Source organism: Aedes albopictus, chromosome 3 (assembly GCF_035046485.1).
Source record: "Aedes albopictus strain Foshan chromosome 3, AalbF5, whole genome shotgun sequence".
NCBI lineage: Eukaryota > Metazoa > Arthropoda > Insecta > Diptera > Culicidae > Aedes > Aedes albopictus.
Genome location: NC_085138.1, coordinates 399,475,701 through 399,494,433, shown reverse-complemented (window position 1 = coordinate 399,494,433; position 18,733 = coordinate 399,475,701). Strand labels below are relative to the sequence as shown.

At 38.2% G+C, this 18,733-nt stretch overlaps 1 protein-coding gene across 2 annotated transcripts in view; it reads left to right on the top strand.

Annotated features, from left to right (window-relative positions):
* LOC109408340 (protein cortex) overlaps positions 1–17,902 on the top strand; it is a 218,900-nt gene extending 200,998 nt beyond the window's left edge. For both annotated transcript variants that reach the window (XM_029875479.2, XM_029875478.2), the window contains exons 6-7: positions 16,416–16,538; positions 17,071–17,902. In XM_029875479.2, the coding sequence (XP_029731339.1) occupies positions 16,416–16,538; positions 17,071–17,234 (287 nt within the window). In that variant the 3' untranslated portion in view covers positions 17,235–17,902. The remainder of the gene's footprint in view (positions 1–16,415; positions 16,539–17,070) is intronic.
* Positions 17,903–18,733: the final 831 nt, after the last annotated feature.

Sequence of the window (18,733 nt, the reverse complement as noted above, 5' to 3'; positions counted from 1 at the left end):
TTCAAAAGAAGAAATGTTGTTGTTAAAATATAAAAAAAAATAGAGTGGTGTTATTTTTGTAACTCAAGTAAAAAAACTACTTGGAAAGTGCCTATTTTTTTAGATCATCGTTATCTTTTGAACGGAATGACGTATCAACAACATTCTCCGCGCACAAAAATGCCCGTTTTTAGCTCAAAAAAGGGTTCTTAGACAACTTTGACGAGGCATTTGAAACAAAAATGTTAAAGCGTTCAAACTGTTTTGACCAAATTTGGAGCATTTTCCCATAGTTATGGTGACGCTAGAACAAATCGTTTTATCGCTTTATATTTTTTGATTCAAATTTCTCGTCAATATAGTCTATGAACCACTTTTAGAACTTCCAAAAACGCGCATTTTCGTGCGCGGAGAATGTGTCTAGGTCATTCCGTTCAAAAACTGTTGATGATTTTCTAGAAAAAATAGGCACTTTTCAAGTATTTTTTACTTAAGTTCCAAAAATAACACCCCTCTTATTTGTTTGACATGTTTTATAACAACATTTCTTCTTTTGAATACGGGTAAAAGATATGTTTTATATTTGCCCCAACCCGTCATATAACCTTTTCATAAAACTATGATTTTTTTTTATGAAAAACACCTGCAACTATTGAACCAAAAGTGATTACTACCATCTCAGCGCACGAAACGACACGTCTTCAAATGCTCTGCAAGTGTTTCTTGGGCGACTTTAATGAAAAATCGAAACTTAAAAAAAAACTAATTTAGAAAAATATCTTTAGATCGGTCAATTTTAAAGCTACATGAAAACTAGTTGTTGTTGTCGGGAATGGCATAATAGCAACTATTTGCTTATATACAGAGAGTTTTTTTTTGCAGGGATAGCTTAGATCTACGGTTAATTAGTGGATACAAACATTTTAAAAGAGTCATACATTTATTTTTAGTTTTTTTCTGTATGTGATCTAAAAAGCAACTTTGCATCAAGAACAACTCCTAATAAGGTGACTTCTGATGACTAGTCGATGATATTATTCTCTTATGAAATTTTACAGTTTTTTGGTGGTTTGAGCCTGTCTGATTGTTTGTACAAGAACATGATAGTTTGAGTTTTGGTTGGGTTTATTTTGTTTTTTTCCAGTCGGTTAGATATTGTATCAGGACGTCAAGGCATCGCTGGAGGGTCCTTCCTTTCACCGCAATGCAATGGAAGTGTCGTCCGCAAAGAGTAAAAGAACACCACCATCCGGCAGGGGAGGAAGGTCAGATATGAAAATGCTGTACAGGGTAGGCCCCAACAAGCTACCTTGTGGAACTCCTGCTGCGATGTTGAAACTGTTTGATAGGGACCCCTCCAGCGGTATCTTGAACGTCCTATCTTGGAGGTAATTTCTAATGATTTTTGTTTTGTACAGTGGAACATTGAAACCACATAGCTTAAAAACTAGACCATCATGCCACACGTTATCAAACGCTTTCTCCACGTCCATTAGAGCCATCGCTGTACACCGTGTCCAACAAGTTCTCATACAAAATCAAATTGAATTTATTTCACATCTATAATTAGGATTTTCAAAGTAAATTTATTTGTTGAAAGGCCATCTATCACTGACCAAATACAGCAAATGTTTTGGAATTAATAGTTCTTTATCCATCTCTGCTGATCGCTTATGTGTCGTAAGTTCATTTCAGCTGGCACGCACGTCATTTCTTTGGAATGTCATCTCATTTTAACGAGTAATGGTTTCAGGTTGAAAGAAAAAGTTCCTGACCTCACCATTGCTAGTAGCAACTATGACCAGAAGAGAAAAAAAAGCGATTTTGTATTGGTGGAGTACGAAGCCGTTTTATTTTGTTCAAAATAAAACGTGCATGAAACAAAAATGCCCATTTACCTATTTAAATGAGATTTGTTGTGTCAAATAAGCACGGCTGCATCTTATCTTGTTGATTCCACACTATTCTCACTTCTAAAACATGCTTGTATTCCTATTGTGGTAATTTTTGTCCAAATTTTATGTTTATGATGTTTATCTCTAATATAGCGATCATTTTCAAGAATATCAGCCCAAGTTGTGCTTACTTGCAAAATTTCTTACCATATCATCAATAACATTATATTAGGGGGATTCGCTTAACAGCGTAAACTAATTAAACTGATTAAACGTCGCGATCACCAAGGCAATCTTTGATCATTTCATTCGCAAAATCATGAAACATTTCAAATAAGCAGAAAATCATGGCTTACGCAGCAATTTAAACTGTTTAGTGAGTACCCCTATTGTTTTAGCTTTAGTATGTCTATTTGGTACACTACTTGGGACAAAAACTCAAAATTTAACCTTATGGACTCTATTCAGTTACCGTAGAACTAAAAACTGTTTGTATATTTTTCTTGCGTGCCAGAGCAAACGAATTTTTGAAAAAGGAAGTGTACTGCTAGGCTTATAAAAACAAATAACAAATTACGTTATTCTAAACCGTATGCTTTATTTAATCAGTATTATGTCACTCTTCAATACACGCATTTATTTTGAAAATATGAATCACTGATGTGAAATAAAACTATATTTTCTAAATTTACATTTTGTATGAGAACTTATTGGACAAGGTGTAGACTTGGAGACTGATTTGTTGTGTTTGATATTGTTGACCACACGTTTCAGTTGGTGCACAGTCTTATGGCCTTTCCTGCAACCAAACTGCTCTGGCGGGATTACATCGTGATTCAGCAACCGATCGAGTATTAACCTTTCAAATAGTTTGCTCAGCGACGAAAGAAGACTTATTGGCCTGTAGCTGGACGTAGAAGTGGGGTCTTTTCCTGGCTTTAGTATGGAGACAATCTTATCAGTTTTCCAGCAACTTGGAAAGTAGCCAAGCTCCAAGCACCTATTGAATATAGCGGCCAGCAGAAAGAGTGCCTTGTTGGAAGAGATCTATAGGACGAGATTGAAGACACCATTGAATGCCGGGGCCTTCATATTCTTCGCTCGCTTCAGTGACATGGAGATCTGGTCTACCGTGATCTTTTGGTCGTCTGGTACCTCACAGTCGGAGTTATCGATTTGCTGCACGCATTGACTTACTTCTTGTTCGAAAGGACTTTTTATGGTGCTTCCTAGTTCGTGCCCGAGCAGAGGGGAATATCAAATTAATAACTACGAAATCACAAAACCTGTTTTTATATCTTGTTTTGTTATTATTGAATTATCAAGGCATTACGTTTCCATAACATGTTTTGTTGGACAATCTTATTTTGTTATGACCAAGCAATTGGTATGCAGCCCTTAAATAACATCTCAATATTACATTCTGTTGTGGAACAAGTTTGGTTATTATTGTATTATTGAGAGTGCACAAATACTTTATGGTATTGCTATCTAAACTAAAACAAATTTTGAAACAAAACCTACATCATTCTACAACGTTATTTACAGCATTTGAGGGAAAACAACTGCATATTCACTCATCAATTTGTCTTCCTCTTCCATTTATCATTACATCCAAACTGAGACAAAGTGCATGCCCCATATCACTAGCTAGTATTCCGTGGGAAAAAGTTTGCATAATGCACCAGAAAAACTGTTTAACGATTTTTTGAAAAGTGCGCAAAGTTAGGCCCTAGGTGCGCAAAGTATGGTACACTTACGGTATCACATTTGATAAGAGGTATGGTATATTACGTGACATGGAGGTGCTGTAATGTGTACAAAACAAAGTCCCTGCTCTGCGGCGCGAGGTTTTGCTAAATTTCTGAAATTGACTGAGTTGTAGCTGAAAAGTACCCAAAATACCAGCCACTGCCCAAGTGGCGCAGTACCCTGCATACATCTAAACGAGAACATAGCAGACGATATTGAAGGTTTTTAAGGTTTTCAAAGGGACGTTCCAGATTCCGCCTTTGACATGTGAATTTCAATGATAAAAATGTCAAACTTATGGAATAAACTTGTTTGAACGAAGCTAATACAGACAGCTGAATCCAAAATTGTAGATGGTTTTGAATGGGATTTTTCAGAAATATTTTGTATTTCACATGTTTTCCCTGTCGTTCCAGAGGATGAAGTCGGATCTACCTATTTGAAAGATAGGTACATGAATAGTTGAAAATACACCTATTAGGGAAGAGAGAAACTGAAGTTCGCATTCTAACATGTTGGTCTAAATATATAGAATTCTCAGCCATCACGAAGTCATATATGATGTAGAATAGGATGCTAAAGTGGAGGCCAAACCCGACTAGATGAACATAACAATAATATATCATAATTATATCTTAATGTGATATAACTAACAAATTATGTTATAATTTTGTTATGACATGGACTGTTTCAAACTTTTTCAAACTAAATTATAAGAAAATATATTATAATCTTTTGTAACTAGTTTTGTTACAAATAAATCAGAACAAACTCTGTTATAACTTTGTTATTTTTGCAACTGAACAAAATAATCAGTTGCAAAAATAACATAATTATATCAGAATATGAAATAATTTTAATTTTTAGCTATATTACAAAAAATGAGAAATTTGATTAAGTATTCGTTTTTTTTTCATTGCTTGTAGAGCAAAAGGTCGATGGATAGCAGGTAAAAGATCAGAAAATGTTTATAAGGAAACAGCTTTATTCTATGTAATTGAAAAATTAAAAAAAAAACATTCAATTGCTGTTGAGGGGCTGCAGTTTTGCTTGTTTTTCATTGCGTAGAATGCCGGAAGCGTATCCGGCTACCCTCAAAACTGAAAAGTACTCATATTTTTTCAACTTTGAACCGATTTAAGTGAACTTAAACTCGTTTGAATAAGACATCTTTTTTATTGATTGGTTATGCGAATAGAACGATTGGGTTACGCGGTATTCCCAAAAGTCCAAATTTTCTGGAACATATCCTTATGCTATTGAGGGGCCCAGATGCAAAGAGGTGTAAGTGAGCGTTTTGTCGAGTTTGAGCTGAACATATCAAAAAATCTTCAGATTTCAAGCTCACAGGAACTTTTTAAAGATTATTTTTATGATGATTAGAAAAATTACAGTAAATCAGAGTTGGGTTGATATTGAAACTCCATACATTTTTAATGAGCTTGAGCTTGAGCTTGATTGACCGCCCGTGGATGCTACTCCAGTATCGCCAGACCAGCTACACTCACACAAGGACCAATGAGATAACTGCCGGGGACTAGCAGGCATCTTCAGTGTGTGAGCGTTAGTGATCTTCTATTTTTAGGCGACAATGGCGCCTGCCACGCCAGGTTGCAGGTCAATGTGGGGAAGGGGTAAGGAAGTGATGATTGCAATCGTTTGTATCCACATCTGGCCGAATATACCTCTGCGCCAGCACAAATTCATGCGGATGTTGGAGTGTTGGTGGGAATTGGTTGGCAGAAGGTTCACACATTGGTGTGTGGATACCACAGGAAGGTGATAGAATTGTGTGTTTTATTATTTTGAAGATGTGCGGCACAGTTCGCTTGATTGCATAACTTGTAGGCGTTTTCTAATAGGATTGTGACACTGTGCTGTGAAAGTTTGGAAGGAAGGGAAACGGCTTTTTCAACCCGTTTCTGTTCTAGCGACGGCTATGAACATGTTTATATACATGAGAGCAGAGAGAAGGTATATAGAAAGATACAAAGTAGGAGGAAAGGGACGGGTCAGGGATGGAACCCAGGACCTTCTGCATATAAATCAGAAGCGGTAGCCACTAGACCACCAAGCCCGTCTTGAAACTCCATACATTTTTAATGGGATGAAAAACTGGTGAAAAACTTCAAAGCTCATTTACTCGAAAGTGGGTTTTTGTAACTTACACCCCTTTGCTTCTAAGCTCCTCTATTCTAATATCGGCGTTGTTAGAGTTAGCGTATTGAAAAAAATATGGTCTCTCGTGAAATATGCTTCGTAATTACACTGTTGAAAACGCTTTGACATCCACGTGCAGCACAACAGAACATGTGCTCGATGAACAAATTGAGATTTGAATTATGAAAATGCTACGGTCAACCTTGGCTTGGTCAGCCAAAGCAAAATCAAGAAATTGACATTTATGCTTCGTAATGATTACTTTGAAGTCAATACTTTGGGCCTAGGCTGGGCAGATATGCTATTGGTGATTTGATAGTGCATGAAGAAGAAGAAGAACGATGGTGTTTTGAAAAATCCTATCCCTACCACACAGGAGAAGATTTTAAAATGTCTCTATAAAATCTAAAACAAAATCTAATTAAAAACGTTTTGATGTACGGTGTAAGACTTTGGACGGACTACATATTGAACGTATAAATTTAAATTTAACATTTTTTTTTCTTGGTAAGGTACTTAATTTGTACCAATCACCAATTGGGTTTTTTAAATTAAGAATAATATATTGATTTTTTGATTTTATTCGAAAGAGCACCTTTTTTTAAGCCAGTATGATTTTTTTCAGATTTTTAAGCTTTATTTTGATACCTTAAGCTTCAATTACAAAAAGATTTTTTGAAATCACCTTTTGACAGCTGGGCAATTGCTTGACAGCTCCGCCCAGTACGAAATGCGACGAGGGGTGATTCGACAAATCGATCCCATACAAACTTTAAATCGATTTTTAAATAGGTTCCCGGGCACCAAAGTTCATGAAAATTTGGATTTCGGCTCAGTTTGGCATGTATAGATTGTGAATATGGAATTATCTCAACACCACTAAAGAAGCCAATTGCAGCTGGTCTATGGAAAATTCCACGTGTATGGCAATTCGGGTTTTTTCTTAACTCACGATGACCAGATTGGTTCAGTCGGATTTGTTTTTGATGGAAAAAATAAATCTGGATCAAATGAGATCAATATTGTCAAAATCGGAGAAAATTTATCGCAGATATAACCATTACATAGCTTACCTTCTTTATTTTATTGTCTGCTGTTTCATATTATGAAGTAGAAAATAAAGGCATTGTAACTTCTAAAAATTTCATCAGACTCTTCCGTATTTTTTATTTTATTCATTGCTATAATTTGAGTTTTGGGTAAATATAGCATCATAGCTATTGATATGTTTATCTTTGTATTAATTTCCTTCTTTCAATATCCCAGTTCCGTTACGGTGCCAAATTCCTATCACTTTTCTACGATTCCCAATTCTTATAGGTTAAGTAAAATTTTAGCTTCAAAAAGTGATACATCTGCAAATGAGTTCTTTTTATCTCAAAATTGAGTAAACTTAGTTGAAATTATATGTCATGTCATATGTACTGCTATTCTAACCTCTAATTATAACGTCAAAAAGTATCGAACAGACTATGTATTACGAAGTAATGAATGTTAGTGAGAGTGGAGATAGCAAATATGGTACCTACTAAATAATTCTAATCAATAAAAATGTCAACTATACAGACAATTCTGCTCAATTGATGATTGCATTTGTCTATTATAACTTTTTTTTCTTTCGGTCTATTATTATTCGATCATATATTGTTTGACATTATGTCATAAATATCTTTTTTCATTACTAAAAATAATCTAAAACAGGATAAAACTAAACAGCATCTGCAGAAGTAATCATATCGGCATATGATATAATTACCTTTTACCTTCGCTCACGTAGGTACGTGTATAATCGCCGTTCTCACAACGCGAACAAAACAAAAAATTAAATAAAATCATCTCCGTCTGGAAAGGATCTTTGTCGCCGCCAAAATGCACCCCATGACGAAGCTCAATCATAAATAGTCGACTAGCAACTTTTTCGTCGTTCTCCTTGTTCCGAAACAGCCGACGACGGGCCCTGCGAACGCCACCACTGTTATTAGTGTTACAGTGCACATGTCTGCGCACCGCGATAGCGCTGTTGGTAAGAGAGAGAGGTTCGTTGTTTGATCTTGCATTCAAATCTCTGTCTATTTTTGTCCTGCGACTGGCAAACATGAAATGGGGGAATAGAGAAACTGGCAATACGTAGAACCAGTAAAGCTTCTATCGTCCCTCACTGCAAGTGCTGTGATAGCCTCATTGGTAAAGGCGACTGGAAATTTACGATAGCAGGATTGGAGGTTCAAATCCCGTCGATGTTTGTAAGTTTTATAATGAATTCGAATTTTTTTTTATGTGGCCTATTATTTTCTAAAAATAGAATAACACACTTAAAATAATTACCCAAAAATGAGTAAAAAAAGTTAGTTTTTACCCTAATTTTTAACTAATTTAATAACTCTTTAATATCAAAATTTGTTATTGAAATATTTCCCAAATTCACTGTTATTAAGTTGTTATTGCCACTAACAAAACATGTTATTAAATTGATTTTTCAGGAACAAATTTTTGTTATGTGACTTGTTATTTTGCCGCTTATGACAGCCAAGTTTATAACTCAATATGTTATGTTAATAACATGAAAATTACTAATTCCATTATGCAGTTATTTTGCCAAAATAACGCATTTTGTTATGCTGTTGTTATTCTCTTCTGCTCGGGTGAGAATGCACTAGATGGTTACCAATAGCTGTTGCTTTTTCAGTGGCGGTTACCAAAAGTTTATCAGCCAGTTTCAACGGAGGAACAGGTCTGGGTTTGTTTTTAAGTACCTTGCAGACTTTCCAGAAGGGTTTGGAGTTGTTATCGAGACCCTGGAGCACTCTTTCGAAATTTGCGTTTCGAAGAGAGTCCAACCTGTCTCTAATGTTTTTATTTAAGAAATGCATTTGCCGTTACCATTCCGTTGAAACTGGCGCCTACAGCTGTTTCGCACCTGAATGAGGTATTTGGTATTGGGATCAATGCGCAGGTACTCACCCTTAAGCGGAAGCCGCCGGACATATCTTTCGTCAGCCGTGTCAATCGCTCGCTGCAGAGTTTCCAATGCTGTATCAATGTCTTCGGTGGTCAGAGCTGGATTGTCCGCAACTAGGCTGTCGACGGTACATTGAAACGCCAACCAATTGGCTTCTTTAGACGTGTTGAGATAATTCCATATTCTGAATCTGCATGTCAAATTTTCATGAATTTCGGTGCCCGGGAAGCTATTTTAAAATCAGTTTGAAGTTTGTATGGGAGCGATTTGTCGAATCACCCCTCGTCGCTTTTGTACTGGGTGGAGCTGTCAAACAGTTGCCCAGCTGTCAAAAGGTGATTTCAAAAAATCTCTTTGAAGTTGATTTTAGGTTCCAAAATAAAGTTCTAAAAATCTGAAAAGAAAATCATAGTGGCTCAAAAAAAGGTGCTCTTCCGTATAAAATAAAAAAATTAGTACATTTTTCAAAATTGAAAAACCCAATTGACGTTGTTGTAATCCTTGGGATTTCGAGCTGGACAACGAGTGGCCCGCGAGTTGATCTCACACACCACCGGGCTGTGATTTGAGCTGAGGTCATTTACCGTCACAGGCTTGGAAATGTTGAAGTTGGCCAGGAAGACGCCCAGTGTGCTTGGTATTCCAGCTGCCGAGACGAAAGTGGGGTCATCTGGAAACTCAATCGTGTAGTGTCACAGTTGAGCATGGTCAAACACCAGGCAGCCGTTCCGATTTCTCGTGTGATTTCGCCAGACCTCGTGCTGGGCATTGAGATCTCCACCGATGACAGGCTCCGTGCCACATCGCGTCAGCATTAGACCGATGCAAAATTTAAAGTTCTCGCTCCCATAGGCTTAAACGATGCCATTTTGGGTTCTGATCATCCTACCAAAATTTGAAATTATTCGGATCAAATTTCACTGAGCGCACGCCATTTAAAGTTTGTATGGCAATTACTATGGGAAATGTTATCTTTCATTTGCACAGGCTGTAGTATTTTTCTATGATGTCTTAAGAATTGAATCTATATTGATTCATATAGCTTACATTGACATCTATCAAAATGCCAAAGACACATGCCTCGTAAAACCTATAGAAAAATTGTTATTCAATGAAATTTAATTTTGAATCTTTAGTAATGATGTTTTACTTTCCTTTTTGGGAACACTGCGGGAGGAAAATTTTACCTAGTAGGCAAGGACAAATTGAGCAATGCAATGTGTCAAAACGAAAACAGAATGAGCTGCACTTGAAGGGGAACCGATGAAGATGAACTGCTAATAAACATTTTTTCCTGTGATTTCCTGAAATTGTGATTCCGCGCACCAATGTAGGTGCCTGGACACATCCTTCCCAAGTAACATTTTTAGTTTTCTCATTGCTTACAAGCTGTTGTTACAACCAAACAATTGAAGCTAATTTTAAAGCTTAGAAATCCTAACAGCTCTAATAAACCCGTAATGAAGCCCATTAAAGCCCAAAAGGGCCCACCCTACAGGAGGTTGTTAAAACCAACCCTTAAAACGTTATGTATGCTACTTGGTTTTGTGACATACTCTTGTAGTATACTATACAGCATGGATAAGATTTGTTGTGTAGGTCGCAAGAAGAACAACATGCCGTTTTGAAGTTCGTACAACATTCTAAAAGAAGGATTAAAACCAAAGAATCAAACTGAATCTGAAAATAAAATCATCACACAAACTGGCAGTAAATTACTAATAATGCAAGAACGAAAATTATATCAATCATCCATGTCCATTATGTTTTTTTTTTGCAAATTATCACGAGTGCTGTGACAAAAAAAATCTATGCCAAAAAAAATTTACCGTGAAATGCAATGAACTGTTTCTAAAAAAGGAGGTGCGCCACGTCATTTTGAGATTTTTGGCATATAAATAATAATCATTTTAATTCCTCGTGCAAAACCATGAATTCAATTTACAGTCCAAACATCAACATGGCGTACACACTTGGCAAGCCGGAATTGATCATCGTAATGAAAAATATGCATGCCGTCAAGTTAAATCCTCCTGGTTTTGTTTAAGATGTTTAACATGTTCTAGAGTTGTTGTTCTTTATGAATACGATGCAATGACTAGCAAACACCTACTTATTCTTAACGCATAATTATGTGCGCTACACAAACACTGTTAAGATTTAGGGAAGTGTGGGCTCGGACTGAATGCTCTTAAGAACACTTCGCTTGACCGACAGCCGTCAAAAATGTAAACAAACCAAACATTTTGGTATTTTCGTGAGTTTTTGGTGCTGTTTCGTGTTTTTTAGGCTGTTCGAGTGCTTGGTGGGTGAATTTATTGTATTATTTGATCTTACGCCGACTGCGGCTGGGCGCGATAGTCATTATTTATACACAATTGTAGTGCCAGACCTAGAACAAATGATGCAATACCCACCCATCAGCTGCTTCGGAAACCCCGATTGCAATCGAACTCTAGTGAAGAAAACTGGTTTGATCTCCTAGCCAGAAAATTTAAGCCCAGCCGAGGTTTTCCGATCAGTTATGTTTCAATAATAATGACCCCAAGTTTTGCATAATTGATTATCTTCTCGTTTGTTCAAGAGAAGATCGTATTACAGGAACCTTCTTAAGTTAGTTTTAATGCATCCACTGGTAATTCCGACAGGGTTTAAGATTGATTTATTATGACTTTATGCAATTCATCAGGTTTTAAGACCGATATTTTAAGACGTGCAAGCGGCTTCGAAAATAGTTTTATGATGAAGTTTTAATACGTACTTAGCAGTTCGTTTACAATGGCATTATTGCTTATCAAAAAAGCAAGATAATCGGTTTTATTCCTAGGACTTCTAGATATCTACAAACTGTTTTAAAGTTGCTTTTGTTGTTAAAGCTGTTTACTACATGAACATCTTCATTAAACCTAAAAGGGCTTACCAAATCCATGACAAAACCTTCATAAATAATGTCTAAGAGCAGAAGGCATAGAAATTGTTACTTGGGTTATTTTCTGTATACCGATCCCCAAAGAGCCAACTATAAAAAAAATCAGGTCACGATCTTACTACGTTTGATCACCATCACCATGAACTTTAACTTCATCTTGTTATTGAGAGGTAAGGTTCAGTATGGCATTGGAAAAGCATTTTTGGGAATGATTGAGACATTTACTGGTTGAATGAAAATTAGTAAACTTTAAGTATCAGTTCGTCTGTGGTTAAGGATCCCTGAACTCTATGGCTTAACTTTATTTAACTAATATATTAAACTATAAACTTATTCTTCTGGTCAACCCGGAATCGACTTTAAATTATCTGGATTGTAATGTGTAATACCTAATTAATGGCATGACGGCCGTGAACACCCGGATGAAGGATGTTTTGAGTTGCCGAACGTTAGCAATACATTTGGCTCTATTCGAGCCTATCGTATTGTATTTCTGAGTATCTGAAAGTAGAAGAGTATCCTCTTAAGTAATCCACGACTTTTTGTTACCAGCCGGTTATTTTTTGCCCAATTTATAAACACACAAAAACTTGGTGCTGCTGTAGTCGTTGTTGCTTCACGCCTTTGCATTTCCATGTTGACATTTGGCATTGTAAAATTTTCATGTGGCCTACTAGGCATAATTTTCCTCCCGCAGTGTTCCCAAGAAGTAAAATAAAATAGGATTGCTAAAGATTAAAAACTAAATTTTATTGAATAACAATTTTTCTATAGGTTTTACGTGTCATGTGTCTTCGGCACTTTGATAGATGGCAATGTAAGCTATTTAAATCAATATTGGTTTGATTATTAAGACATCATAAAAAAATATTACAGCCTGTGCAAAGGAAACACGAGATTTCCCATAGTAATGTCCATACAAACTTTAAATGGCGTGTGCTCAGTCAAATTTCATCCGAATAATTTCAAATTTTGGTAGGATGATCAGCACTCGAATTGTCATTGTTTAAGCCTAGGGGAGCGAAAATTTCAAAATTTGCATCGGTCTAGTCAGCATAGATAGGTCATTTTTGAAGCTGGACGAGGATCCGTCGGTGTCCTTGCCAGTGCTGAAAAATTCATTTCGTCATATCTAAATTCAATCACCTACAGCTCGTTTTAGAAGCTGAACCTGAGAATATGGTATATGAAAAACTTGTGCGGCTAGACCAGTTCTGCAAGAAAGTCACGGAAAAATCGCCATTTTACGAGTATTTAAGGTAAATGTCACGGACTACCTTCGAAAAATGCTAATGATATTCACGATGAATATCATTTGTTATTTTTCAAATGTAGTCCGTGACATTTACCTTAAATATTCAAAAAATGGCGGTTTTTCCGTGACTTTCTTGCAGAACTGGTCTAGCTGCACAAGTTTTTCATATACCATATCCTCAGGTTCAGCTTCTAAAATGAGCTGTAGGTGGTTGAATTTAGATATGACGAAATGAAATTTTCAGCACGTCCTTCAGCAGGACTCCTTGCACTGTCGAGGACAGTAAACAGCGATGATTCGATGGTTGTAGTGGCAAAATGGGGAAGACATAGAGACTCCGCCACCGTTGGATCGAGTTCGATCGAGCCGGATGGTCGAGTACCCTGGGAGACTAAAGGTGTTTTTGGGCTTCAGATGTGTTTCGGTGATGATCCCGACGTCAATAGAATGTTCGTGTAGGAAGGAGGAGAGTTCTATATTTTTTGCCCCAATGGAGCAAGCATTCCAATTCATCATCTTCAATGGATTAGTACCCATGTTGGATGACAAACGTACCGAGCACTGCTGATCTGCTAAAATTTCGATTTACAGCCGCGGAGAGCGTTGGACATGTCGACGAAAATCTTCATCAGCTCCGCGTTGGTGTGAAGCGTGTTTGAAGTCGCTTCCGAGTTCCACGCAGACGGGGGTGGTTCCGAACTGGAAGTACGCTGGAATCCCAGCGGAATACCGCATTGCTTCTTCGGGGGTTCGGCCAGATTTGGGTTTAGCGGTGGGAAGTTGGCATCGTAGCTTCAGAAAAGTTTCCACGTCGGTCGATACGGCGCCCTGGTTGTTTGCCGATAGTAGCTTGCTGTCGAATCTTCAGGAACTCAGCTCGTTTCCCACATGTCTTGTCGGTCGCCGGATGCTTACCGCCACAGTTCGCGCAGCGCGGGTCGCATTCTTCAGCGGGGCACTTTTCGGTGGAGTGATTGCTCCAGAGACTTTTTCAAGAATTCCTCTAGGGATTTCACCAGACATTCCTCCGAAAATTTGTCCTGGGATATCTTTAGAGGTTCCTCCAGTGATTGTTCCAATACTTTTTTTTTCGAGGATTTCTCCAGGAATTCTCTAGCGATTCCCAAAAGAATGTCAACAGAGATCTTTTTAGGTATTTCTGCAAGAGTTCCTTCAGAGATTTCTTCATGGATTCCTTCAAATATTCTTTCAAGAATTCAAGATTATCTTAAAATTATTCCTGGAATTCCCTAAAAAATGGTACAACACATTTTTTTGTATTCCATCTAAAGATTCCTACAATAATTCGTCCAGAAATTACTCCATAAATGGATTGCTTCAGAAATTCTTCCAGGAATTAAAATTTGTGACGAAAGCTTTCCTGGGATTTCCAAAAAAATTGCTCATGATATTGCTTCCGGGATTCTTCATTGTGAGATATAAGATGTACTGAATAAAGCTGTTATAAAGAGAATGATCACAGCAGGCGATATAGCGCATTTGAATGTGATGCGAACTGTCAAGCAGACAATAATGTTAGCACCCCTGCTTGCGTAGTAACAACTCCAGGCGTCACCCAACCGCGTTCACTCTTGCCACTTGCGAACCGACGTCAGCCTGGGTAAGTTGTGTGTGCTGCACGTGCGGGGTGATTCCATCCCAGTGAAATACCAAACTCCACATTCATGGGATTTCTTCAGGAATTTCTCCAGGTTTTCCTCCCAGAATTCTTTCGGTGGTGCACCCGGGAATTTCTTCTGTGATTCCTTCAGGAACAATATTTTTTAGAACTCCTCCAGGAATTCCTCTTGAAATTCTTTCACTTACACTTACAGGAATTAACCCAGTACTTCCTCTAGGATTTATTCAGGGATTCCCTAAAGAATTCCTTTTGGTATTGCTTCCAGGATTCTTTTTTAGGTTTCTTAGGAAATTTCTCCAGGAACTGCTACAGGGATTACTCAAGGAGTATGGAATTTATCCTGAGATTCTTCCATGAGTTCCTCCAGAGATTCACCCGGGAATTCTTTTGTGATTGCTTCCGGAACAACTCCAGGGATTAAATTAAAAAATCTTCCAACGATTCCCCCAGGAACTCGTTTAAGAATTCCTTCAGGAGTTCCTCTTGGAATTCTTTCAGAAACCGCTCCTGGAATCAATCCAGTTCTTCCTCCAGGAACTGTTTAGGGATTCCCTTAGGAATGGCTCTGGGAATTGCCTCCTAGATTCCTCCTGGAGTTTCTTCAAGAACTGCTACAGGGATTTCTCAATGAGTTCATCCATAATTTCTTCAGGAATGCCTCCTGGGATTCCTCTAAGAATTTCTCCAGCGCTTCACTACGAGGAACAACTTATTTTAAAAATTCCTCCAATGATTCTCCCAGGATTTCTTCTTAGGATTCCTTCAAGAAATCCTCCTTGTATTCTTCAGGGATCTCCTCCAGGAGTTTATCCAGTGCTTCCTCCAGAAACTGTTTAGGGATTCCCTTAGAAATTCCTCTTGAAATTTTTCCTTCAGTAAATCCTCTAATGATTCCTTCCGGTTTTTTTTTTTTTCAAGAATTCTTCCAGGAATTCTTTTGGATATTTCTACATTTATTAATGTGTATTTTAACGCTGAGCTAATTCTACACTCTCGCGCAACTACTCGAATGCTCTTGCGCTCAACAACTGTATTGATCTTCTTTACATAGGTACCACAATTGGCCTCATTATTGCTGCCATGTAAACCAGTCGCATACGATCTTGTTCGTCAACTGCTGACTGCTGAACATCTTTTCAATCATCGGTCAGAATTCCCAGCTGTACAATCTTACGTTCTCATTCCTGTGCTGATGTAGAAGTAATAGCTTAGGCGTTGGTTAAAGAAAAATTAGTTGCCAATTGGCCACTTCATTAATCGGGAAATCACGAAACAAATTCAGGAAATTCCAAAGAAATTTCAAACGAACGAAACGAAACATATCAAAATTTTAAGAATTTCATAAAGAAATTCATCAGAAATAGTTATGTTCAGAGAATCCAATACTATTTCTCAAGTACATTTGATATCCAGAAACGAAAATATTTGAACCAGCATTCATAAAAATTCCTCTATCAATCCAACAACCAATCCAACGTGCCTCCCAGGCTCATGATTAGCCATAAATGGAACGCCAAAGCCACCCATCAGTACATGTATTGCAAGGAACAACTCACCAAGCAACAATATCAATTTCAACCGTTGATAAAACGATCGCGATATGCCAAAGTTTGCGATATTCAGAACAACGCACAGCAATTTCTCCATTTAAATTTCCAATACCGTGCGATTAATCTCCTCCATTCCGCCGCTTCGCATGCCTATCGTATGGAGCACATTCCGCCAGCAAGCAACAACGACGACGATACATAAAATCGAACGAATGATTTATCTATTTCTATTCCATTTCCATTGTGCCTCTCCCTTCTTTCGACAACAACAACTGCAACAACGTTCAAATTCAGCACAAACGGGTAAATCACCCGATATGTTGGTGCTTGCCTCGATGGATCGCGTCGTGGATGCCATGGAGAATCACGATGACCACGTTGCGCACCTTTTCTGGAGCCCCGACGGCAAGCAGCTAGGTGAGAGATATGCCATTATTCATATACTAGTAAAAATACAGTTCCGTGGGGAAGTTTTGGGTCTTGTTTTTATGATTGCTACTTTTTAACTATTATTCGTTTTTTTTTTATCTTATTTCTATTGTTCTTAACCTCTATCTTCTATTTTATTGATCCTATCTTCTACCTCTTCTGTCTCTTCTTTCTTTTCTATCTCTTCTAATTCGTCTATCTCTTCTATATCTCTGCAATTTCTATTTCTTCTATCTTTTCTATCTCTTGCATCTCCTCTATTTCTTCTGCATTTTCTATCTCTTCTATCTCTTCTATGACTTCTATCTCTTCTATCGCATTAATGTCTTCTATGTCTTCTCATCTACTCAAGATTTTTCAAGTTTTCCGTAAGCATTTGCACGGTAGTGTAATGGAACGTAATAGTTACAAGGATAGTAAAGCCAGACCAAACCCACCCCTTTTGGGATACTTAAAAACCCATGCTTAACACTTTCAAAGGCATTTGTTCTAACGATTGCCGTTTTCTTTTCCATTTTAGCAAGTGCCGGCTGCGACGAAATGCTGACCATTTGGAATTTCTTCGGCACCTCGCCCAACGGCACGCAAAAGGGCTCGTCCTCCAGTCAACCAAAGGATCGAAATCGAAAAAAGGAACTGATGGGCGGCTTCGATTATAGCTTCCTCTTCAAACCGATGCGCTAAATGGTAACATAAATGCCAACAACAACCACAACACCAAACGGTCATGTCCTCTCCAAGTCTAAATGTGCAAAATCTGGCGGAAAAGTGTTTTTAAGTCGTACTAGTGCTAGTAGTAGCAAGCTGCTCCCGCGGGGGCCTCCTGGCTGTTTGTTTTTCCCTATGAGATATGACATACTACAAGAAGGAACCCGCCCAGAAGCACCTCCAGCAAGACACGAGTTTCCACGTGACGGGGAGAGTCCAGCACAGTCCGCACCGCTAACAATAGACAGCAATCGCCATCTCTCCGAACCGTCACTAGTTTAGCTATCATTAGTGCACGACAGTCGAGCCCGCGACGCTGGACGTCGTCGTCATGGATGTGCCCAGAGAGAGGTACCCAGATGCATATCCTCAGCCGTAGACACTCAACATCGCCACATTTTTATGCACAAACAGCTGAAAAGACAGACAGACAAACAGACAGAAAACACAGGAGAGGGTAATTAAATTAAATATATATAAATTCTAATTGAAAGCCACCCACGCGAGAAAGTGCTGACCGAAGTACGGCACCTCTCGCGTTTGGGGCCCCTCGGGATTCGATTGGGGAGCACGCAAATTTACATACAAATGATATAGGGGGCTGCGAGATTTACATAAATGCATATGATTTTTTACTCTTTTACAACAAATCAAACCCTTTTTATTGGCATTCATCTCTCTTTGTGGAGCTGAACAGAGGCGCTGACTTGGTTGACGGGAAGCGAAGGTAAGCTCGTATTTTGTTGGCTGTGGCAAATAGTACATATATTAAACTTTTTCAAGAGTAATAGTCGAAGAGAATATTAGAGGCTGATACAAAATGGACCTAGCTTAGCGGCTTTATTTATTTATACATCTTACTGACACTTTCGGTTCATGAGAAATTTTTGTGGTCCTAGACTCCAGATTGGGAAGCACTGAGTTTTGCAACATCAGGTATCAGTAGGCCGGCTCCAGAGGCACGTTAACCTCCATTTGGGACATTTGTGCCATCGCCATACATATAAGCCTTTTTCATCATTTACCTGAGGGAGAATGGGATAAGGGATGGGAATTAGGAGAGGGGAAGTTGATGAAATAGGAAGGGATACCCTAGAAGAGAGAATGAGCGCATAAGCGCAACGAGAGCTCATAGACCATACCACAACGGGTTTAATCAGTGCCCGCATAAGCGTAAAGAGAGCCTATAGCTTATTGGAGGTAGCTTGTGACTTCATCCGACTTTCAGTATGACATTGAAAGGTACGTCATCGAAAGCATCCTCAATATTCAAGAAATCACCCAATCAAAAATTACGTTTGAGCGAGTACTTTCTTGAACTTCAACTTTGTGTAAGCCACTGTGAACATCCCAAATTGGGAGGCATGTCAGTTCACATGAATATGCATGTTAGCCAGACGAACATCACAGATGTCATAATCGACAATGCGTTTTAAGCATTTCAAAAAGAGCGAGGTAGCCAGATAAATCTGACA